Source organism: Panicum virgatum, chromosome 1N (genome assembly GCF_016808335.1).
Source record: "Panicum virgatum strain AP13 chromosome 1N, P.virgatum_v5, whole genome shotgun sequence".
In the NCBI taxonomy this organism is placed as follows: Eukaryota; Viridiplantae; Streptophyta; class Magnoliopsida; order Poales; family Poaceae; genus Panicum; species Panicum virgatum.
In genome coordinates, this window is record NC_053145.1 from 56,415,700 (window position 1) to 56,439,901 (window position 24,202).

Genomic DNA, 24,202 nt, shown 5'->3' on the forward strand with positions numbered 1-24,202 from the left:
GCTCAAGGACTGAATAAAGTCTATTGTCAAAATCTTTTTAGAAATAGATATATCTTTTCGCGACGAATCTAATGACGGTAATTAATTGATGATTTACTACAGTGATGCTACAGTAGCCATCCTCTAATCTCGCGGTCAAAGGCCTCATTAGATTCTTAAAGGTCACTAGCGCGGGAGTTCTGGAGTTAGTTTTATAAACTGATTTTGTTTGACACCCTAATAAATAGTCAAAGTGTCACTATTCACTGACACGCTACAAAACCAAACGCCGTGGATGGGGCCGGGCCGGGTGCGCACAGATTTCAGCCAGGCCATTGTTGGAGATCCCTTTCCGGCGACGACGAGGTCCATGGCCGTTTCTTGCAACTGTTCAGGATCAAGACAAATCCAGACGAGTCAAGTGTAGCAGCACCGTAGTATACCAGTCCAAATTCTAGAACCGTTAGGATAGATTCATCGTCCATGCTCATCTCGGCCTTAGCATGTGCCGGCGGTGGCAAGTCCGTCTTTTGTCGTGGCGCCGAGGAACTTAATAAACCTTGGCTGCTGGTGCCTGGCGGGGCGGTGGTCCAGGCCCTTGGAAACGGGCGGTGTTGCCGTGTTGGTGCGAGCGTCGACTAGCATGGGCACGCGCGGGCGCATCTCATCGTCAAGTCGTCGTGGCATCGACCAACCACGCCAAAACTCGGGTCCTTGTTTATGAACCCCGGTCTGCATCCTTGTTTACCAATCTGCATACGCGTCGACGGACGCATACGTACACTCGACACGGGAGTAGTGTAGTGTACCTAACTGGCTAACTCTGTGAGGTCACTTGATCGACCTCACTGCCCAAATTATATCCATAATATTCATTCGAGAAAAAAGAACATATATCCATCGACGTGGACATGCTCATCAAGTCATCATCAGCCGTTGATCAAACGTTGACGCGCTTGCCCACGCCAGCCACCAAACGCACTGCCCCGCCGGCCGGCCGGCCGCCGCCCGCAGAGAATCCGGCGGTCGCCGGTCGGTGCTACCGAAGCGCTGCGGCGAGGGGCACGGCGGTGGCCACGCATTGAATTGAGCCGATGGTTGGCCCCCTGGACTCTGGAGCAGCGACCGCAGCAGCCAGCGCTGGTAGCGGCAGCGAGCGCCCAACCGCGCGAGCCCGCCCCCGAACGGAATGAATGCGGAATGCCCGGCCATTAACTCGGCCTTCCTACCGCGGCGGGGGGTCACCCCGCTCGGCGCCGGCCGCTGTAGCAGTGTAGCCTGCCGTGCTCGCGCGGAAGAGGAGCCGCCGGCCGCGCCGCCCCGGCGGCCGTCGGTCCAGTAAAAACCCGCGCGCCGCGTCCCCCGCGCGCGTGCAGGAACGTGATTTCCTCGCCGGCCAGCCGGGCGGGCGTCGGCTTCCTTGGCTTGCCCGGTGGCAGTGACGGCACGAGACGAGCGTCATGTGGCTGCCTGGCTGGGCTGAACCTGAGAGCGGGCGGGTGGGTGAAGGGATTGAGTACCACGACGTGATCCGGCGTCGGTTTGACCGTAGTGTGCTGCGCCCATGCGACGCGTGCGCCAGCGTATGCTCCCTGCCCTGTGGACGTTGCGCAGGGCTGGCTGGCAGGGGGCACTCGCCATGGCCGCGCGCCATGCGGACACGTTGACGTGTTGCCACTCCGTGGTAAGCTCGGACGCCGCCGCGCTGCGGCGGGGGGTGACCCCACACTGCGCGTGCGCAGAGAGGCCTTTAAACTGCCTGGACGACGAACGGCACTGTTTAAATCTTTATCTGTAAATTTCGTAAACGCAAAAAAAACATCACATCAAATATTTTAAGATATACATGGAGTACTAAATGAATTCTATTTATAATTTTTTTTGCATGGATGAGCTGTAAATCGCGAAACGAATCTAATGAATCTACTTAATTCATGATTTGCAACATTGATGCTACAGTAACCATCCACTAATTATGAATTAATCATGAATCAATTAGCATCATTAGATTCGTCTCGCGATTTACAACTCATCTGTGTAAAAAAATTTATAAATAGACTTCATTTAGTACTTCAAATTAGTATTATTCCATCGAAAAAATTTTGCGTCGTAACTAAACACGGCCGAACACGGTAGGACATGGGTGATGGGTTCAGACTTCAGACGTTCAGTCCAGCCGGTTCAGTTTCTGGAGAGGGAGGAAAGGGCGTTTCCCCTGTGCGGTGCACTGTAGAAATAGAACATGAGCGAACGCATCACGCGCGCGCGCACATTTCGTCACAGAGCGACACTCCTCGTCCAAGGACAGGAGAGGGCGAAAAAGGTTACAAGCCTAAAGGTTGTTGTAGTAGTACTAGTATGCAGGCACAGACGCCCAGTACCTGTCGAATGCGACCGCTTCTTGTCGCGTAGCCCTGCCCGTGATTGTGCCCCTCAACGCCGAGCCACGATGGCATCCAGGTTTATCTTTTTGTTTTTTATCGAATCCCGCCAACTGCCGGAAACGAAATTTCTGCCGAAATTTCGCTAATTCCGAACGGAAAGATAATTTAAATTCAAAAACGAAATTTCGATGAATTCCGACCGAAATTTCGGTGATTTCGACCGAAATTTGGTGATTTTCGACCGGAAAATGATGTCAGTTGTGATTTTCCTACTGTTTCCGAGGTCAAATGAAAAACTTTTAAATACCAACTTTGTTCAGTTTTTCGAGATCTACAACTTTTGTTTCAGTAACTTTTTCATTTGATCAATGGTTTGAAAGTTATTTAATTATTTCAAAAACTACTAATTAAAAGTCTTGTCATTTCATGTGACAACTTCCATTTTCTCTCTTAGGCCTCAACTAGACTTTTATTATTCTTGTTATTGCGGATATGCCTATAAAATTTCAGGGACATTGGTTGATCCAATTGAAAGTTGTTTTAAATCCAGGACAAACATGATTTGAATTGGTTATCAATTCATGTGACAGTGTTTGAATTTTTTTTGGATTCAATTTGTATAGAGAATTGTTAAAGCATTCTGAAAGGTGTGCTTTCCTACTTCGTTACCTCTCTTGCTAACTTTCAACTATAAATTCTACCTCATTAGACTACAAATAACCTTGTTTTTCAATTAAAATGCAATTTTAGCCTAGCAAATGATCTTAGATTTGAGTGTGTTCTAGTCCTATTTGCTCAGAAGAACACATAGTTTTTTATCATATTTTTTCCGAATTTTTTATAAATATTTTTGAATTTTTAAATTTGAAAACAAAAAATAGCAAAAAGTACCGAAATTTCTTTTCCGGTGTATAGCGAAAACGAAAAAAATATCGAAATTTCGGCGAAATTCGACCGAAAATGTTAACCCTGATGGCATTGCGTCAAGCTACTGTAACGGGACAGTCCCGGAAGAGGAGCCAGACGACGACCACTCGCCGCGCGGCCGCCCGGTTTCCTGGTCCCCTCCTGGCTGCAGTCTGCAGATGGTAACCGTGACGGCATCGGCGGCGGCCATTAGCGGCCGCGTGTAATTCAGGGTCCGGATTTTGACGTGTGATCCATGTGTAATTCAGGCCACGCTGTTTTGTACATAGTAGTTCTAGTCATACTGAGTTATCTCTAATAAATTTCAGTCAATTTCGATAAAATTTTATAATGTGAACGCGAGGTTTTATTTTTAAGGTCCGGCTCTTACGGGACTGACTTATATATAATCATACTGCTTTGCATAAAAAATTCATTTCAACCCACCCCAATCCACTCCAATCTATATTTACATAAAACTCACTCCACCCCATCCCCATTAGATAATATAATCAATTTAAACTCATCCAAACACAATCCATATCAAAACCCAAGCCATTAAATCTATTTCAACCCAAACTATTAGCAGGCTCTGCAGATGGAAACCGTGACAGCATCGGCGGCGGCCATTAGCGGCCGGTCCAGTTCGGCCGCCTACTCCGCCCCGCCCGCGTCGCCGTCGCCCGTCGGCCCTCGGCGACGCGAGCACGCGCTGGGGCCATCGGTGGTATGCGATGAGCATGCCAGGGGTTTTCTCTCCAGTTCCGTATAGTATAGCTGATGGAACGGGTAGGTGGTTAGTAGTGTCATTTAGGTAGACTGGAGCAGTATCGGCAGCAGCAGCTGGAGAGATTTTGTTGGTCTGACCATTAATTGGGTTCAGTACAAGTACAGTTGCTGGTAGCAGCAGGCAGCGCCACCTGCCACACGGTGAAGCCAAAGATCTCTGCAAATAAAAGGACTCGATCTCAACGGAGAATAGCGCTGGAGAGCAGACATGTGTTACCGTACACAACAAAGTTCACGAGCATGGATGAAACTTGCACAACATCACGTCTGTAAGTTGACCTTAGAAAAAAGAAAACAGAAGTATCTAAAGGCAAGAGAGTGCAGCGCCTGCTTGGTGGGCCTGGTAAGGAGGTCTGCCTGTGCCCAGTCGGCGCCCCAGATCGATGAGGCAACGGCTTTGGAGGGCCGGTCAGGGCGTCTTGCTGATGGGCCTCACTGGGAGGCCTGGTCATGGCGCCTGTCTGGTGGGCCTGCAGGAGGCTCTGGGATTGGAAAAAGTCCATTATACAACCTTCAATTATTACGCTCTTTCGATTTTCAACCTTGATGTATATAACCAGAAATCTTGCAACCTCCAAGTATGAAAACCGTTTGTTTTTCACCCTTCTCCGGTTTTCAGGGTAGTTTGCGCTGGCATCGGAACGGTTTTTCCTTTTTTTTTCTCTCTCTCTCCAAATTTCATAGCAAGGGAAAAATAGTTAAATGGGTCTAAAAATTACGAAATATTTTAGAGAGGTAGAGTAGGTGATAGGGAGCCTATTTTAACTATTTTTTTAGTTGAAACTCAAAAAATTTGGAAATATACATATTTGAATATGGGTAAAATTTAAATTTCATTGAATTTTTAGGGCATTAAAACATGCTCTAAAATTTACTAAATTCGAAACCTAAGGTTCATTTTGAACGTAGTTTATCATGTTAATTTCATTTCACTCATGTTCCATGGAAATTTTTCAAAATATGTTAAAATAATCAAGTTTGGCGCAAATTTGGCTTTTAAGAACAAACTTACAATATTGCTATGGAACATCATCAAATAAAATTAACATGGCAAACTAAATTTAAAATGAACCTTAGGTTTAAAATTTGATAAATTTTAGAACACTTTTTGATGCCCTAAAAATCAATAAATTTTAAATTTTACCCATATACAAATATTTATATTTCAAAATTGTTTGAGTCCTAACTAAAAACAATAGTTAAAATAGGTTCTCTATCACCCACTATACCTCTCTAAAAAATTTCATAATTTTTAGACTCATTTAACTATTTTTCCCTTGCTATTAAATTTGGAGAGAGAGAAAAAAGGAAAAACCGCTCTGACGTCAGCGCAAACCGCCCTGGAAACCAGAGAAGGGTGAAAAATAAACGGTTTTGATACTTGGAGGTTGCAAGATTCCTGATTTTATACACCGGGGTTAAAAATCGAACTAGCGCAATAGTTGAAGGTTGTAAAATGGATTTTTTTTTCCTCTGGGATTTAACTATGTGTGTCAATGGGCTGATGATCGACTGCTATGTTGGGCCGGTCGGGCACAAACGGTGAGATTTTGCCACTTTATGGCTGCTGGACTGGAAGTTGTGCGACGGACTGGGCCTTACTGGGTCCGCGCCCTGGTTTCCATCATGATGTCAGATATGTGTTCATGTCAAGGAACACACATTTGTCATTTATGTAGGCACTTCAATCGTTGGCCTTGAATTTTTGCTTATGCTTATGCACGACGCATTGCACTACCTACTTTTGAGGCAGAAAGTTTCCTTTAAGATATTGATGCCACCATGCCAAGCCTTCCTTGCCAGTTTTAGACAGTAGGATGATGTTATCCTTTTCTTTTATAAGTGATGCTACCCTTTTACGCTTACCACGAGTCTACGATGCCGTCAGGTGAGCTTCTTTGCCAATTCAACGTGAATGCTATTTCAGGTAAGAGTTTGGCTGCTCATTGTTTTAATTGAGCATCAGGCACTCTTAAAGTACAAGGAAATTGAGTCATCATGCTTACGTACAAAGTGGCATCTCAAGATATGGCACTCATAAAAACATTTAATCACCAATCCACATATCTACTATTTCTGATGAGCATTGACATTCACCTGTTTTAGACAGTGCCGTGAATTGATGCATCGACTTTGACACTGCAGCAAGTTTGGTACCATCCTGTGTTTATGTGTGTTGTACTAAATCCCTTGCTTCAGGCATCTGTTATATGGTTTTCTGTATGTCCTTTTTCAGGTACCAGCCTGCTTGTCTACTCCTGAAGACCGGTTGATGCATTTTTTTTTGCTGGATTTTCCATATGATCTTGTCACTTGAAAATGTTGCTACAGTATAGTTTTCTCTTTTAGATCGGTTTATTTACTTTTTGCTTGATTTGCCATATGATTTTACGACTTCAAAATGTTACTAGAGTTTAGTTACTAGAAAAAACAGCTAAGGGTACCGGTTCAAATTAGCCTTAACCGGTACCCCGGAAGTGGTACCAAAGGCTCGAGCCTTTGGTACCGAGTAAAATAACCGGTACCTAAAGGCTCCTTGTACCAAAATATCCTTTGGATAGGAATTGAACCAGCGACCTCTGGTCTCATGCGTTTCTCCTTTATCATCTCACCTACGCAGCAGTTTTGAAAGAGAAGGAGATATTTTCCTTTTCAAGTAACACATGGATGAGCCTAAGGTACCGGTTGGTGTTACCAGCCGGTACCTAAGACTCCTAAGGCACCGGTTGGTAACATCAACCGGTACCTAAGGCTCGTCTATAGGTACCGGTTGGTGACACCACTAGGTACTAATGTAAAAATTACCACCCGGTACCTATGGAGAGGCTTAGGTACCGGTTGATATTACCAACCGGTACCTAAAGCTCATTTATAAATTCCATCCACCCCAAAAGTACCGGTATGGAGATGAACCGGTACCTATGTTAGCATAGATACCGGTTCATCTCCATACTAGTACTTTTGGGGTAGACCTAAGACTTGTTTTCTAGTAGTGGTTGTCTGTTTTATTTGGACAGACCATGGATCAGGCTTTGACAATTCACGTTGTTATAACATCCCTGAATTTGCTGCTTACTCTTAATTCATGGCGCAGGTAAGGCGTCCAGCAGAATATCGAGGGGGGCAGTGAAAATTATAAACGAAGAGACACTCTCGGAGATCAATTATTCGAGTTCGGATGAATATCAGTAAGACTGAAAGAGTGTTATAATTGTAACGCGGACGCTCTTAGAGCATAGGATTACTGAGCATCTCCATATTCAAAACATATTCTCTCTCCATTATCACTAATTATTTTTGTGTTTTATAGTTGTTGTAGCAAACTACCAAAATGCAATCATCGGGAATAGGGCAGAGGAAAACCCTCCTATATTTTAGGGTGTGAGAGGTGTGTTTTGGTGATTACCAAAAACTTATACATAATGGAGATTGGATTGGTAATCTGCTAGAGCACCTCCATCACCAAAACATTAATTTTTGGGAAAAGTTTGGTTTCCATCCTCGAACTATCACAAAAGTCTAATTTTCAACCTTTAACTACAAAACCGGATAATAGAGGTAAGGATGGATCTAGACATCCGAATTCTTAGAACAAATTTGATATTTTAAAATAGATATGCTTAAAATTTTATGCTAATCTTTTTTATATTATCAAGCATATTATTACACATAAGAATAAAATTTTGTATAGATTTTTTTATGTATTATTTGCTCCCTACAATTAAAAAGGTGAAAAAGATTCGAGTCCGTATTTGAATTTTTATATCTATTATTTGAGAATATATATGATAAATTTGAGGTTTAGTTTTTATGAATCTTTACAAGATCAATGTTAAATACAAGGCTATGAATTTACATAGTAAATTTTATATCTTATTTGTCCATAATCGAAGAAAAATGACCAAAAATCTGACATTCGAATAAACATCCGAATCCATCCTTAAATAGAGGCCATCCAACTATTAAAACCGAGTAAATTTAGCCCCTTAGGTGGTTTTGAAGGTGTTTTTTCATTTTCTAAGAATTAAAATATTCAACTTTAAAGTCAAAATTTGTATGTAATTAATTCAATTTAAAAAAATTATAAAATGGGTATACATTTTTTTCTAAAAATGTAACCTATCTATTGGCACAATACTTATCAAGTATTCAGTTCCAATTTTTTATGTTCATAATATTAGGTTGCTTATAGTTATGCCTATTATTTTTTAATATTTAAGATTCAAATGGAGCAATAATAGATATGTTACATTTTTAGAAAAATTTTGGTACTAGTTTCATATTTTTTTGATTTAAAATGAATTACTTTTGATTTTTTAGATCTAATTAATTTTTTTAATTTTTTTAGAAAATGCAAAACCACCTTCAAAACCACTCCAAGGGTCAAATTTGCCCGGTTTCAAAAGTTGGATGGTCTATATTGTCCGATTTTGTAGTTGAAGGTTGAAAATCAGATTTTTTTTTTATAGTTCGAGAGTGTAAATTAGATTTTTTTAATTTTTTAGTATTGGGGAGAGATGATCTGAATAGTTGTTTCTCCTATACTATGATGCCTGACGCAGATTAAAACAGTTACACCTAAAAAAATTACCAGTTGATGCGTCGCAATGGTGTTCTTTTATACTACGAGACAATGACTGTTTTTTTTTTTAGAAAAGTGGATCTGAAATGTGGCAGTCTCGTTTAAAATGCAACTCATCTGAGCATCTGGCAGGCAGCGGCAAAGGCAATGCCAGATCTTTGCGCTCTTGCACTTGCACGCCGTGGGGCCTAGAGCACACTTGAATGGTTGGCGGCACGCACGGGCCACCAACCACGCGGCGGGCGGGGACGGCGACAGGTCCTGTCCGCTTGCGTATGCGCGCACATCGGCTCCGCAAGAAAGGGCGAACAGGCCCGTCGGCGTCGAGCTCCCGGGCCCCGGCCGTGAGCGCTCCACGCCTCCACTCACCACACTCACCAACCCCCGTGTGCGCCCGTTGACGGCGAGGCATGCCCGGAGCGAGCGCCAATGAACAATGATCGTGCTGAGCAATGTCCCTATGGGAGTATGGGTTGCCAACGTAGTAGGCTAGTAGCAGCACGTGTCGTAGCAAAAGCTGTTCTTGGTTTTCTGGTCTGGATCACCGGAAAGCTTCGGGGACAAAAATATCTGGCCGGGTTCCGACCCACACTGGCTTCCCGGTGCGTCGTGGGGGTTCGTTGAGAGTGCTCGAATTGTAAATGTTTGCTATTTTTGTCCAACAGCTAATGTTTTCTTTGGGGTGCACATATATTCCTTTTTTACTAAAATTGTTTGGAAGGTCTGCTATATAAAGTACAAACATGTCCAAATAAATTGTTCTTATAACCGTGCAATTACCCTGGCCATTCGAATTGGTATATAATTTGTTGCATAAAGTATATTTTACTAGAGGACAGATCTGCAAGAGACGTGCCCTTATATATATGGTACAGTCACATCCAATAAGAAAAATGCATATCATTGCTACAAGTGTGCCGTCGCAAAGCACTATGATCACTAGCATCGTAGTCAAATTAGTGATTAAAGAAATCCACTGCTTATTGCTGAAGCATTTTTTTTTTAAAAAACATTGCTCGAGCATGTCATCCCCACTGCCTATGGTGGTTGGTGAACGTACTCGGTGTCACGGAGATTCGGATCCATCCTCCATGGTTGGTGGTAGCAGCATACGTTGACATGGACCACCAGCCGCAGGCAAGGCAACCACTGCTAGCTCTGTAGGTTTGGTGTGGTAGTAGTTCTACGTTGCTGTCAAGGCGGTTCGACCAGCATTGGAGACAAGAGGGAAAAGTTGTGGAAAATTAGCTGCCACCGGCGAGTGATGATTTTAATTTCGTCAATGGTTCTCAGCCAAAGTTCGGCGAAAATCTACTGGACTGGACTTGATTTTTGGTTGGCGAGCGACCTGAACCACGTGCCTGGCGGCGAAAAGGATGTTCCGTTAGGCGCGTACTCCTCGAGTCTCAATCCAAACTGATCCACGATCAAGTGCGGGGAGCAATCCAAACATGAACCCTTCTTTCCAATCCAGTTAATTTTGAGATCTTGATTTAATTTACGTGTACTATCTGACATTTATGATCAATAAGGAGGGCAAACTTGCACGATCTTGATTTAATTTACGTGTACTATCTGACATTTATGATCAATAAGGAGGGCAAACTTGCACGCATAGCAGCATATTGAATCATGGGGGTGCTGGTGTCTACCGCCGACAGATATGCGGTGATAGGGTGGTAATTGCATAGAATAGAAATTAGGCCATGTTTAGTTCTTAAAATTTTTCAAAATTTCCCGTCAAATCAAATTTTTAGACACATGCATGAAACATTAAATATAGTTTAAAAACCAATTACACAGTTTAGCTGTAAATGATGAGATGAATCTTTTGAGTATAATTAATCCATGATTAAACACTAATTATCAAATAAAAACGAAAGTACTACAGTAACTGAACACAAAAAATTCGTGAACTAAACACGCCCTTAGAAAAAGGATGATAATGATTTAACTGCATTTGTATAAGTGGTGTCGGTGATTGAAGGGATAAAAGAGAGAACACGATGTCGCTGTATTTGTATATCGTGTGCTTTTGATGTGAAAATAACAACATTCATAAGTTTCAATCAATAATTAGCCAATCTTTACAAAAAATATTGTGAACTACATAAAGTTATAACTAAAAATAAATTTTGTTTTCCAATTTTTTTTGTATGATGTTGGTTTTATTCATCTGATACTACACTATCAGAAAAATTAAGGGCAACCATTTGAAGACTTCTCATACTAAGATACGCCTTATAAGAAAGGGGCAATTGCAATTTTCGAAGAGTTATTTGACGCTAGGAGATTTCAAAAATACCACTGCAAATGTTGCTTGGGTAACCTTTTCTTTGTTTGATATGAGATCTAGCCCCACCAGGGACCTAACGGAGGGACCCAACACAGCAACGAAAAAGTTAAAAAAGATCTCCAAAACCCCTCACCGGCTCACCCACCCCCACCAATCCCCCGCTCAGATCCGACAGCTGCTGTCCGCCGCTTCCGGCATCCAACGGCGCCGCGCGGTCGTCTCTCGCCATAAAAGCCTCTCCATCTCTCCCATTCCACCCGCCGTCTCCTCCCCTCCTCCCATTCCCCCACTCCCAATCCAATCCGCGAGCTCTCCCGCCCGCTGCAATGGCGCTCTCCGTGGAGAAGACCTCGTCGGGGCGGGAGTACAAGGTCAAGGACCTGTCCCAGGCCGACTTCGGCCGCCTCGAGATCGAGCTGGCCGAGGTCGAGATGCCCGGACTCATGGCGTGCCGCGCCGAGTTCGGCCCATCCAAGCCCTTCGCCGGCGCCAGGATCTCGGGCTCCCTCCACATGACCATCCAGACCGCCGTCCTCATCGAGACCCTCACCGCGCTCGGCGCCGAGGTCCGCTGGTGCTCCTGCAACATCTTCTCCACGCAGGACCACGCCGCCGCCGCCATCGCGCGGGACTCCGCCGCGGTCTTCGCGTGGAAGGGGGAGACGCTCGAGGAGTACTGGTGGTGCACCGAGCGCTGCCTCGACTGGGGCGAGGGCGGCGGCCCCGACCTCATCGTCGACGACGGTGGCGACGCCACGCTCCTCATCCACGAGGGCGTCAAGGCCGAGGAGGAGTACGAGAAGACCGGCAAGGTCCCCGATCCGGAGTCCACCGACAACGCCGAGTTCAAGATCGTGCTCACCATCATCCGCGACGGGATCAAGGCTGACCCCAAGAAGTACCGCAAGATGAAGGATAGGCTCGTTGGAGTCTCGGAGGAGACCACTACCGGAGTTAAGAGGCTCTACCAGATGCAGGAGACCGGCACTCTCCTCTTCCCCGCCATCAACGTCAACGACTCCGTCACCAAGAGCAAGGTGATTCTTCCTTTTCTTGCCCTTGCGTAGATCTAGATCTTCTTTTACCATTCTTCCACAACTCCAAAGTCTTTATAGATGAATCATGGATGCATAAAGTCTGAACAGTAGCTCTCCTGAAGTGCTTGTTGGCTGGTTAATAATTGGTATTGCGTTCGTTATGGATCTGTGATTTAGATCTCTGTTGGGCAGATCTGTTAACTGCGATGGCTTATTTTGTGTGTGTGGTTCAATGGTCGAGTGATTCATAAATTACAGGAATTCAGGTCAATGTTGTCGTTTTCGGTTTGATCTGGTCCATGGGTTGCGTATGGCTCCTAATATTAGTTTTTTTAAATCTTACTAACCGTAGTGGCATGTTTAGTGGATGTGATGGCACTATGTTCATATCTTGTACCCTGTTTGCGTGGTCTGTAAGTAGAAGCGTCATTTTTTTAGATCAGTATAGGTATTGTACTGTATGCCTGGTCTTAACTTAAGTGCCTGCGCCGTGCATTTTCCTAGATACTTTAGGGTGTGTTTAGTTCCACCCCGTAAACGCAAAAACGCAAAAAAGCCGTAAACTCATTAAAGTGAAAAAGAATCTTTCTAATTTGAAGTACTAAATGAAGTCTATTTATAAAATTTTTTGCATGGATGGGCTGTAAATCGCGAGACGAATCTAATGAGCATACTTAATCCATGATTTGCAACAGTGATGCTACAGTAACCATCCGCTAATTATTGATTAATCATGGATTAATTAGCATCATTAGATTCGTCTCGCGATTTACAACCCATCTGTGCAAAAAGTTTTGTAAATAGACTTCATTTAGTGCTTCAAATTAGGAAGATTCGAAACGCAAAATTTTTTTGCCTTTACACCCTACCGAACTAAACACGGCCTTAGTGTACTCTTTCTGAAATGTCACTTGCTATATGATACCTGTAAGTGTAAAACAACTATAATTTTTCAGCTACAAATATGTTTTCTTCTAAATGGTCTGGCATGTTACTAGTTTTGTTGTTCCGAAATGCAACTGTTAAGTTTTACTGCTCTGATGTGGTTTTACCTCTGAACAGTTCGACAACCTGTATGGTTGCCGCCACTCCCTTCCTGATGGTCTGATGAGGGCCACCGATGTTATGATTGCTGGCAAGGTTGCGGTAGTATGCGGTTATGGTGATGTTGGCAAGGGCTGTGCTGCTGCCCTCAAGCAGGCTGGTGCCCGTGTCATCGTCACTGAGATTGATCCCATCTGTGCCCTTCAAGCCCTGATGGAGGGTCTTCAGGTCCTTACCTTGGAGGATGTCGTTTCTGAAGCTGACATCTTTGTGACCACCACTGGCAACAAGGACATCATCATGGTTGACCACATGAGGAAGATGAAGAACAATGCAATTGTCTGCAACATCGGTCACTTTGACAATGAGATTGACATGCATGGTCTTGAGACCTACCCTGGTGTGAAACGCATCACCATCAAGCCTCAGACGGACCGCTGGGTGTTCCCTGAGACCAAGACTGGCATCATTGTCCTTGCTGAGGGTCGTCTGATGAACCTTGGATGCGCTACTGGTCACCCCAGCTTTGTCATGTCCTGCTCATTCACTAACCAGGTAAATATGTCAACCAATACCCATGTTAGCTGATGCATCAGCAGTTGGAATTATATCACTGAGTCTTGTTCTTGATACAGGTCATTGCTCAGCTTGAGCTGTGGAAGGAGAAGAGCTCTGGCAAGTATGAGAAGAAGGTGTACGTGCTCCCCAAGCACCTTGATGAGAAGGTTGCTGCTCTCCACTTGGGCAAGCTTGGTGCCAAGCTCACCAAGCTCACCAAGTCTCAGGCCGACTACATCAGCGTCCCGATTGAGGGTCCCTACAAGCCCGCTCACTACCGGTACTAGGCTGCCCAGCACAACTAGAACACCACTTTGCTGGCTGGCTGTGTTATGTGCCCATTCGAAGTTAGCCACATCGGGTTATCTTTTGAATGCTCACATGCGCCTTTGCCTAGAAGGAATTTTTATGGTCATTGCTTGAGCGGTTTAGTTTGGTTGAGTGGGGGAGAGGTTGGAAGAGCTGTTTGCTTTTGCGGAAGAATAATGGTGTAATTGGTTGTAGGCTGAGGCGGTGTGCGTTGCCAGAAACTACATAGTTTCTGATTATCATTTGCAAGCGATTTGCTCAAGTTATGTGTCTTTCATGAATAACTTGCTTTCTTGAAGAGCATATTTAGTCTGGTCCTGAAATTTTGTTTACGTCTGGTTGGTTTATGTTCAGCAAGCTCGTTGCGCCTAATCATTTGAGTGTCTTTTATTATGCCTCTGGGACTGTTTCAAGAATTCTGATAGAATGGGGATGTATCGGATGAGCTTTGCTGCAGTTTTCGAATGGTGTATATGTTGCAATGGTTCAGTGTCGTGATGGAAATGGAATGCTCCAGCTTGCCTGTCGGGGTCGTGTTTCCGTTGCCAAAGCCCAAAGTACGCAAGTTTGTTGAGCTGGATATGGGTGTATTCCAGAGAGGAACTGGGAGAACTGCCCCTCCAATAATACATCTGGCATCTACTTCCTCGCCGGTTCATGCACCTGGAATTTAACTTCTGTAGCATTATAGCACAACATAGGATGTTTTTTTTACACTGGTGCTTAATTAGCTAGCACATGGCAACTGAACTGAATAAGCTGAAGAACATGCTTATGTCATGCTGAGTACACTATTATCGAATGTTTGATGGCGTCAAAAATTAGTAGTAGCAGGGTTTACTGATTTAGGCGAACTTGAGTAGTGCATGGAAAACTGAACTGAACGGGATGGAACTCAACAACCGAACTTCTGATATCCAGGAGAGCTATGGCACAAAACCTGGGAAGCAGAGCAGCGCAGCCGCTCGGAACTCAACAGCCTAACTTCTGATATCCAGGAGAGCTATGGCGCAAAACCTGGGAAGTGGGAAGCACAGCAGCGCAGCCGCTTTCTCTCCCTTCTCTCTGCGAGAACAAGATGAACGGGCTTCTCTCCGGTTCCGTATATCTGATGGAACGGATAGATGGTTACTAGTGTCGTTTAGGTAGACCAAGACAGTATCTGCACCAGCAACTGGACAGACTTTGTTGGTCTGACCATTAATCGAGTTCAGTACAGTTGTAACTTTGCTGTTGGTGTGCAGCAAAAGAAAAAGGATGGCTGTTTGGCCGTGCATGAATCGGACTCCGTTTTGCATTGGCCAGCATGTATTATATGCATTGCTTGGGTCATTTGCTCGTGGGGCCGGTGGATTAAGCAAGGGCCCAGCAAGCACGGCGTGAAGATGCCCGCGGAATAAAAGGAGCCTATTGTAAGTGAAAAGTGATAGAGAATGGAACAATGAATGATGGTATTGATTAGTGGGGAACCACATCCTTTTTATATATGCCGAAAGGACATGCCCCTTCGGGTTGACCTTTTCGTGAAAGGTAACTGCTAATTACATCATTAATCACTAATTATCCAATATAGAAATTGATCATTAATCTATTTTCTTCATAACACTTCCTCTTGATTAATTTCTTCTTCTTGTGTGGTCTTGTAATCAATCGAATAACTCCTTGAAAACTCTATGGGAAAAATCAGAAGATGTATGGATATGTCACGGAAAAAACTCCTTAAACCTTTTTTAAAAAAAGGTGAAAATATTGATATGATATGTGTTGGAATTTCATTAAAATCTAGTGGGGAAAATATAAGAAGAAAATGATATGGAATATTATTGATCGTAAACTTATATGAGAAAAATCTTGAAAGAAAAACTCATAAATAAGTTTGGATGTATTATGATCTACGGATGAATGGGTTAAGTTAGTAATAATTTTCCTCCAAAACCCGATGGAAAAATATGAGGAGAAATAATATCTTGAATATCTTCTTAAAAACTCCGGTGAGAAAACAGAAGATATGATATGATATGATATATGTAATATGTCTCAAATATCCCTTTAAAATCTCCGAAAGGGAAACTTAGAGATATGACATAAAATATTACCTTATTAAAAACCTATATGAGAAATATTATCTTGAAATATTTATAGACTACAATGATCAGTGCACTAAAACAAAGCAAGGTGAACACCCGGTCCACGAGCGGAAGGTTGAGCAAGGCAAGACGATGAGTCGCAGCATTGAAGGTAGCACCAAGGCGCTCTAGTCGCCGACCGCAGCCCAAGGGCCGAGACACTGGATGCTGGTTGCTAATCAACATGTGTTGATCACGTGAATTAATCAGGAGTTCACATATAAGAAACCGCATCTATGCTAGTTTATATAACCCTTAAAATAATCATCTCGTAGCAGGCAGTCACAAATAAGATAATAACCATACATACATATATCCAAGGCATGCCTATATCCAATCCAACCAACAGGTCTAGAATCCACAAAGTACCAAATATTTCAAGTTCCAGGCAAGGCAACAAGGCGATGCACCAAATATTACAATATTGTTCGAATATACTAGCAGATGATAGTCTAGATTAGGTTAAAATAGCAGTAGGCAGGTCATAGACTTGCTGAACCAGCTCAACACTTGATCCATCACCCATTCATCCTAGTCATCTACTCTTCTCAATCTCCAAGCAAAATGATAGGAACACAAAGCAATAAGCAGCAAGAGATAAGCAAATCATTTACCGCTTTTGCTTGTCACGTCCGCGCCGCTGCCGCCCTGGACAGCTTGCTTGCCCGTGCCGGCATCGCCTCCTCCCCGGCCAGCAACCTCGACATTGACAAGCTCGAGCAGGTGCTTGGGGCTGGCGCTTCCAACATTAGCGAAGGGTCGACCTTGGTTATTGGTGCACACAATTGACGAGGAGATACTCCCCAACGGCACGCGCCGCCTGGCGCGCCTTCTCCGATGTTGTGTTTGCCACTGTGGTCCGCAGGCGCTCCACCTGCGCCCTCGCAATGCCGAGCAGCTCCTCCAGACCATCGGCGTGACTCTCCGCTACTTGGACACGGGACCTCACACACTCCACCTTCTCTTCAGACCGTCGAGCTTGCTCGGCGGCCTCGTGGAGCTGCGAGGTGAGCTGCCCGGTCTGGGACGTGTACTCGAGGTCCCGCTCTTTCGCCCTCGCACGCTCCCTCACTGCCTGCTCTTCAAGGTCATGCAGGTGGGATTGCATCCGGGCCTGGTGGGAGCGTATCTGGGCGTCACATCTCTCGTGCTCTCGGCGAGGGTGTTGAAAATGAAGTTCATGCACCTTGTCGCATCCTGAGTGGTCGTACTGGAGCAGGGGAGCACCAACCTGTTGCTGTTTCTGGTAACCGTGGTAACCGCAATGGATGGTTCGGGCGGCGAGGTCCGCGGTGTGGAGGAACCCGACACTGTTGTCACCGGCGCATCGGCCTCTGAAGTTGCCGCCCCCATAGGCTGCATGCTGGCAGCCGCCGCACGTGGCTAAGTGGTGGCTGGCGGTGCAGGAGAGGTTGCAGCGTCTGAACTCACGACCACATGCTGTGTCGGCATCCTAGGAAGAAGAACAAGAAGCTAACAATGTGAGATGTGGGTGTTCGCCACGATGAGAGAGAAGGAATGACAAACTCCTTACCGGGTGACGTGACGTCCCAACCGGAACTACAACGAGGGCAAATCCTCCTTGGTGGTCGGCGTGGTCACGGCTCGCGGCGTAGCAGTCTGCAGGGTCGTGGACGACGGCATGCCTGAGCCCATGGCAGGATCCGTAGGCGCCACCGTGTTACTTGCAACCGGCGTGAACGCAGAAGGCACGATGTCGATGGTCTCCTGGGGCAGAATAGAGGAGCTGGAGCTCAGATCCGCAGGCGCCACCGCACCGCTCACGAGCACGGCGCCACTCACCGCCTTGCTAACTGCGACCGGCGTTGGCAGTTTGGCACAGGAGGCATGCCACCGCTCACGCGCGATCTAGCACCCCTAGGCGCCGGCACAAGATTAATGCCCAGCCCCAAGGTGGTGCACGTCGCCGCCGCCGCACCGCTCGCGGTTACGGCGCCACTCGCCGTCGTGCCAACTGCGACCGGCGTTGGCGTAGAAGGCATGCCGCCACTCACGCAGGATCCAGCACCCCCGGTGCGCCGGCACAAGATTGCTGCCCATGCCCAGGGTTGTGCTCGTCGTTGCCGTCGTGCTAACTGCGACCGGTGTTGGTGCAGGAGGCACGTCGCCGCTCACGTGGGATCCCAAACCCCCAGGCGCCGGCACAAGATTGCTGCCCAGACCCAGGGTGGTGCTCGTCGTTGCCGTTGCACCGCTCGCGGGCACAACGCCACTCACCACCATGCCAACTGCGGTCGGCGTTGGCGCGGGAGGCACGCCACCGCTCACGCGGGATCCCGGACCCCTGGGCGCCAGCACAAGATAGCTACCCAGGGTGAGGGTGGTGCTCGTCGTCGCCACCGCACCGCTCGCAGGCATGGTGCCACTCGCCGCCATGTCAACTATGACCGGAGTTGGCACAGGAGGCCGCCGCTCACGCGGGATCCCGGACCCCCGGGCGCTGACACAAGATTGTTGCCCAGGCTCTGGATGGTGGGCGTCGCCGTCGAGCTGAGCTTTGCGCGGGTCTACGGGGGCTCCGGAGATTCCCCCGCCTCCTCAAGGCGGGGACGCTTCAGAGCAGAGGTCACGTGTGCACCACCCCTGCACTAGCCGCAGACCCCTCCTCCGGCTCCCTAATGGTTAGACGGGTTTGAGCCAGTCGTGCATCGGCGCCGAGCAGGACCATCCGAGGTAACCCTCCATGCACACCCGCCTCTCGGGAGTGCTGAGATCGCACAAGGCCCTCGCTTCCTTGGGTGGGTCGATCATGTCCTGTTTGTCGATCCCGAGCTCCTCCAAGTAGCTCTCGAGCTATTGAGTGCCAAAGTTGCCCTGCTCTGTGCATAACCGACTGTCCGCACTTGTCATACTCTATTTTCATCCTCTAAAAAAAATATTCTTGCCTAGTCATCAAAATTCTATCCTCTATACGAATTTCTCTCGTACCCATCATCAACTATATCTCATACTCTATACCAACTACCAACATGTGGACCCCGTATATTTTTCTTTTTCTTCTCACCTTTCATTCTATCTCTCCCACCCCCCCTCTCTCTCTCTCCCAACGCCACCACTCTATCTCTCCCACTCTCCATCTCTCTCCAGCGGCGGAGACTCCCGGTGGGGCGCCCCGGTCTCCCCGGCGGGCGGCGCGGCGGCTATGCCGGCCTCTAGCGATGCACAGAGCGACCGGACCCTAGCCTCCGGCAGCGTCAAAGATCTCGCGGTGGGAAGTCTGGCCGACGCGCGGCGGTCGGCGCGAGCGGCCCATGCAGCGGTGAGAGCGATGGCCGGCGCGAGCGGCGGGAGACTTGCAGCGGAGACGGCGTCGAGGCGCGCGGAGGCGGAGGACGGCGAGTGAAGTTTCAGTACCTTCTGCTACCAGCTCAGTAGCTTCGGTCTGCTCAAGTATGGGTTATTCATCGAGGGTGTTGTGTAGTGGGGATCGGTTGCCTTCCAGGTTGGCAGTGGATGTGGTGTAAGTGGCTCGCTTCTTTTCTGGTGCCATCGAGGGTTGGTTTTCGGGCTGAGATCATGGTGGGCGCCGTTGTTGGAATCTTTGCTTAGTGACCAGCCAGACAGGGAACATACAACGTAGAGAACGTTAAAGGACAATGGTGGCAAAATAGTAAATACGAGGCTAGATTATAAAGTTGTCAACCCATTACAAGGTAGTGAAAATGGACTATTTATACCCAGACCTTCTCCTCCTAATCCCTAGAATGCCCCTCACTGACGCACATGCAGGGGGCATATTCTGAGCTTATTGGTAATTGGCATAAGGTTGCAGTGTACAAGTCGGAGTTCTCTACATGATCACGCTTCTCATGCCTCCTCTGACGCCCTCGTAGACCTTCGAGACACCAGCTTCACATTCAGCAATCTTCTCGCAAAGGAACATCAATGTGCTCCGGTGACCTTTGCGCACCGTCTTCATTATTCGGAGATCCCTAATGACCTCCGACACTGAAGGTGAGAGTGGTCCTGTCGGGCTTTTCCTCATCCCATTCTGGACCTTCGGTTTGTTCTACTTACTCCAATCCTGCGGCCAAGATAGGGGAGAGATAGACATGAAAGCTTAGTCGAAGTATCCGAAGGTGCATTCCGAGTCATTTGACCTTCGAGTATGACACTGAAGGTGGCAATCCCCAACAATTTTCAGCAAGAAAAAATTGTTAGAGCCTAATTCACACCCCTCTTAGACATCTTGATCCTTTCAAGGTTCATTCCCGTCTGGAACTAGAATTGGAATCGGATTACTCAAATCAAATTTGTTTCTTAAGATCCAAATGGGCTATGGAATTGTGTCTATGTCTGTACTTGTAATCGCAATGCATGCTTTCTTTTGAAATAGCACTAGATCGAAACCAGGCTTGACGAGTGAACCATAGGTAAGAGCCCATTAGGATATTGTCGCTGCAATGAATATGATACAAATTATAATATGGTGTTTCTGCTATCTTAAACTATTGGTATCTTTTTCAACGGCTCATTTAAGCAAAAATGCCAAATTTGAGAGAGAAAAGGAGATAAATTTGCATTGCCGAAAGAGATCACATTCTTTTTCTTCGTCATGATCGAGCTAAGAAGCAACAATAGTCAGGTTGAACCATGTGTACATGTAACATGTATGTACCTTCAGGGTTTCAAATAAGGTAAATGCTAGTTTCCATCTTATACTCGTAGCTGCAAATTATCGTCCTTGCATGGTGGTGATGGACACGTCATTAGTGTTCATAGTCGTGGAGTGCGACAACTGCCGCAGTAGCCTAGGTTCTGGCAGCGATGCGGCACCATCTTTAACTACCAGCATTGCCGTCACATCTACCATGGTTGGACAGTCTGTGGCGCTGTCCTGCACACACAACATTGCCACTTTGATGCACCGCATGATGGCCTCCACCTCACCGCACACGCCTAGTAGCGGACCGATCAGCTCGGACGCTCTCCCTTCCCTCCATAGTTGCCACACCTATGAAAATCAACACATGTCAAACACAATATTCATCTTCAAGTGAATGTTTGGTGGTTGGAGGGGGTGGAGCTAGCGGTGGGTCTAGGGGGGGCACCAGCCCCCCCAAGACCCCCACAAACAATGGAGCCCCCTCCCCACTCCATTTTTTAGAAGAAAGAATGAGGAAGAAGGGGAGGAAGAAGAAAGGGAGGGAGCGAAAGAAGAAACTCAGTCCTCCTTGATCTATTCCTGGATTCGCCATGGAGCCGAAGAACAAATCACGTTTGCGAAACCAATTCATTCGGTTTTCAGGTCACCACCTGAAACCACCTACAGCTAGGACAACTCGTTGGCCTAGACTCAATTTCTCACATTCGAAACTCTACTGAAAATGGAACAATAGAAAGCACCAACTTCCACAGAGGTATTGCTTTCTGTTCTGTAACAAGTGCAGAAGAACGAAGCGCATTTGTACCAGGTAGACTAATCACTGGCAACTTATCTCTGTAAAGTAAAAGTAGATACTTACATATTTGACTATGTTGTTGAAGACGTTGTACTGATTGTGACGATTGTTCCGCTTGCTGCTAACAATCTCCAGCAGCAACATACCGAAGCTGTAGACGTCGGACTTGACTGAGAATGTTCCGTTGGAAATATACTCAGGAGCCATGAAGCCACTACAGTAAGCATCAGAAAGGAATGTAAGTTGTCATAAATTGGAAGCATTTTAGAATTTAAGAGTTACATGCTATGCAACTCTTACAATATACCGGCGACTCTGCCAGTGTTGGCTTCCATCATGTTCGAGGGGAAGATTTTAGCTAGGCCGAAGTCAGAGATCATGGGGATAATGTCCTTGTCAAGCAAAGCATTGCTGGCCTTCAAATCTCTGTGGATCACACGCACCCAGGAATGCTTGTGTAGGTAGAGCATTCCCTCTGTGATTCCTTGAATTACGTGCATCCTCTTCTCCCAGTCCAGCAGTGGCTCCCTCTGCTGGTCTGCAAGATCACACAAAATCAGCCAAAACTTTAATATAAAAAAAGACAGTATGGTGAGGTCACCGATTATTACCGAAGATTAAACGGTCGAGGCTGCCATTAGGCATGTACTCGTAGACGAGCAGTTTCTCCTCCTCTGGACACAACAGCCCACGAGCCTCACGAGATTTATGTGCTGCAACTTGACGAGCAGCTGCACCTTGGTCTTGAACTGCTCCACTCCCTCCTTGCTCTTGGAACGCAAAGACAAACGCTTTACTGCAATATCTGCACCACTCTGCAGCTTGGCCTGCAGCGGTGTCATTAAATGAGGAGTAAGTTTATGGTTAATTAAGTACTAACAATTAGTATTAGAGCTGAAATTCAAGATTCTGTATCTAATCTAGTTGGTCCATTGGAGGTGGGGGGGGGGGCTCAAGCCCCCTACCTTCAAGAACTCCATTGGAGGTAAAGAGGAAGGAGGAGGAGGAGAGAAGGGAAAGAAGGAAGAAGAAGAGCGCCACTGTAGTAGTGTAGTTCATCACTGCCTCGAGAAGATTTTCACGCCAACGTTGAGTTCCACCGAGGGTGTCGAGACGTTGTTTGTCACTGGTGTAGAAGTCGATGTCGCCGAAGTCGTCGCTACTGGTGGCGGCAACGATGTTCTTGTTGGAGAATCTCATAGAAATCCTGGAAGACTATTGCGTCTTTATCGTAAAGACATATCTGCATACCTATAAGAACTGCCTAATTTGCACTCGGTTTATATGAAATTATCGAATCAATCCATCAAGCCGTCTCTCGACACGCCACGTGCTAATCCACATTTAGAGGCATTTGACCAATTCAGAATCACATAAAACAAAAGGAAATCCGGTAGACCCGGTATGTGCTCCACAAAATTCCTAAGATCAAGCATACACTTACCGTTTACAAATAAACATATCGCCAAAGAACCATATAGAGAAATTTTAGTCATTACATGAGTTTTTATGATGAGGATTGGGCAACATTAATTAACTTAACTAGAGAGCAAGTTGTTAGTTTAGAGAGCTCATGCTTAATTATGCAATAATTACTTAACCTTAAAGCCTCACCCTTGGAGCCTTAGTTGCATGATCCTTGTTTATATAATCGCGTAAGTCTTGCATGTGAGCCGGGGCTTGTGTTTGGCCACTCCTATTCAAGCCGATCCCAGTGCGGGAGAGGAGTAGATCATTGTGGTTACAATGGCATCCTTGATCAGCGACGCCATTGTCTTGTCGCGTTTCAGTTGCTTTATCCGCTGCGTAGCTCGTCTTTTGTGAGAGCATGAAGAAAATATCAAACTAAGTTTCATATCTCCTTTTAATGTTACTCGTGAGCCCAAGCATTGTAATGTGGAGCTTGAACCTTTTAATTGCATGGTTTGAACCTCCTATGTCTTGAACTTGTAATGTTTAATGTTGAACTCATGTAATGACTAAAATTGCTCTTTATGGTTCTTTTGCGGTATGCGCATTTGTAAACGGTATGTGTATGCTTATCTTAGGCATGTTGTGAAGAACATAACGGGACTACTGGATTTGCTTTCGTTTTATGTGATTTTGAATTTGGTGAAATGCAGTTGAAAATTGACATGCCCATAAGTAATTCTATAAAATGATTTTTATTGCAAATATAAATCTCATGAGTTTGTTTTGATGTGTTCTCTGTATGCTCAAGACAAGAAATGAAATAAACTCATCCACAACACATGTACATGATGCGATGTTATGCTTTAGTGATGCTCATGATGGTGTGGCTTAAATTTTAAACACACTTAGAGTATTTGGGTCGTGACAATACCGTCCATGCACGCTGTTGTGATGCAGTCCCAGCATGACGAGGCGGAGGTGTCGCGGCGGCAGAAAGCTGCAGTGTTTGCAGAGTCGGGGATTTCCCCAACCGTCGCCACCGCGAAGACGTTCGAGGAAGATGTTGTGCTATTTGAAAGGTCTTTTGCGAGACGAAGGAGGTTTCTCTCGAAACTGTTGTTGGGGCTGAACTTCCCCGTTACACCACAAATGCTGGTGACGCTGTCTCCAGCTGGGGTGGCACTTGAAGCGACACGGATGCCGACCATAGAATGCAGCGGCAGGCGCGGCATGCTCATGGCGCAGCGTGCTTCGGGAGCAAGCAGCTAGATCTTTGGTTTGTCTCTGGGAGTTTCAGGTTCAATTATTTATGCGCTCTCACCATGATTAAGGTGCAGGGAACACAGAAGATATTGA

The 24,202-nt window shown here is 46.0% G+C and overlaps 2 protein-coding genes across 3 annotated transcripts; one reads left to right on the forward strand and one right to left on the reverse strand.

The window, feature by feature from the left end:
• Positions 1-11,187: 11,187 nt before the first annotated feature.
• LOC120656850 (adenosylhomocysteinase) lies at positions 11,188-14,216 on the forward strand. 2 transcript variants are annotated; one of them, XM_039935040.1, is made up of 4 exons: positions 11,188-11,973; positions 13,036-13,572; positions 13,653-13,911; positions 13,961-14,216. In XM_039935040.1, the coding sequence occupies exons 1-3, from the start codon at positions 11,263-11,265 to the stop codon at positions 13,860-13,862; spliced, it is 1,458 nt and encodes a 485-aa protein (XP_039790974.1). In that variant the 5' UTR covers positions 11,188-11,262; the 3' UTR covers positions 13,863-13,911; positions 13,961-14,216. The 2 variants fall into 2 exon arrangements, with proteins under 2 accessions (XP_039790974.1, XP_039790973.1); XM_039935039.1 differs by having other exon boundaries at positions 13,653-14,216.
• Positions 14,217-19,088: 4,872 nt separating this feature from the next.
• LOC120653704 (cysteine-rich receptor-like protein kinase 6) lies at positions 19,089-24,084 on the reverse strand. Its single transcript, XM_039931387.1, has 5 exons — positions 23,778-24,084; positions 22,045-22,203; positions 21,734-21,971; positions 21,497-21,647; positions 19,089-19,388 (listed from the first exon to the last, which is right to left on the reverse strand). The coding sequence occupies exons 1-5, from the start codon at positions 24,082-24,084 to the stop codon at positions 19,089-19,091; spliced, it is 1,155 nt and encodes a 384-aa protein (XP_039787321.1).
• Positions 24,085-24,202: the final 118 nt, after the last annotated feature.

Coding starts and splice junctions, on each gene's coding strand:
- LOC120656850 (XM_039935039.1), top strand. CDS start 11,263: ATGGCGCTCTCCGTGGAGAAGACCTCGTCGGGGCGGGAGTACAAGGTC. Junction 11,974..13,035: donor ACTCCGTCACCAAGAGCAAG/GTGATTCTTCCT, acceptor ACCTCTGAACAG/TTCGACAACCTGTATGGTTG. Junction 13,573..13,652: donor CCTGCTCATTCACTAACCAG/GTAAATATGTCA, acceptor TTCTTGATACAG/GTCATTGCTCAGCTTGAGCT.
- LOC120653704 (XM_039931387.1), bottom strand. CDS start 24,084: ATGAGCATGCCGCGCCTGCCGCTGCATTCTATGGTCGGCATCCGTGTC. Junction 22,204..23,777: donor CACAACAGCGTGCATGGACG/GTATTGTCACGA, acceptor TTGCGTTCCAAG/AGCAAGGAGGGAGTGGAGCA. Junction 21,972..22,044: donor CCTCGACCGTTTAATCTTCG/GTAATAATCGGT, acceptor GTGATCTTGCAG/ACCAGCAGAGGGAGCCACTG.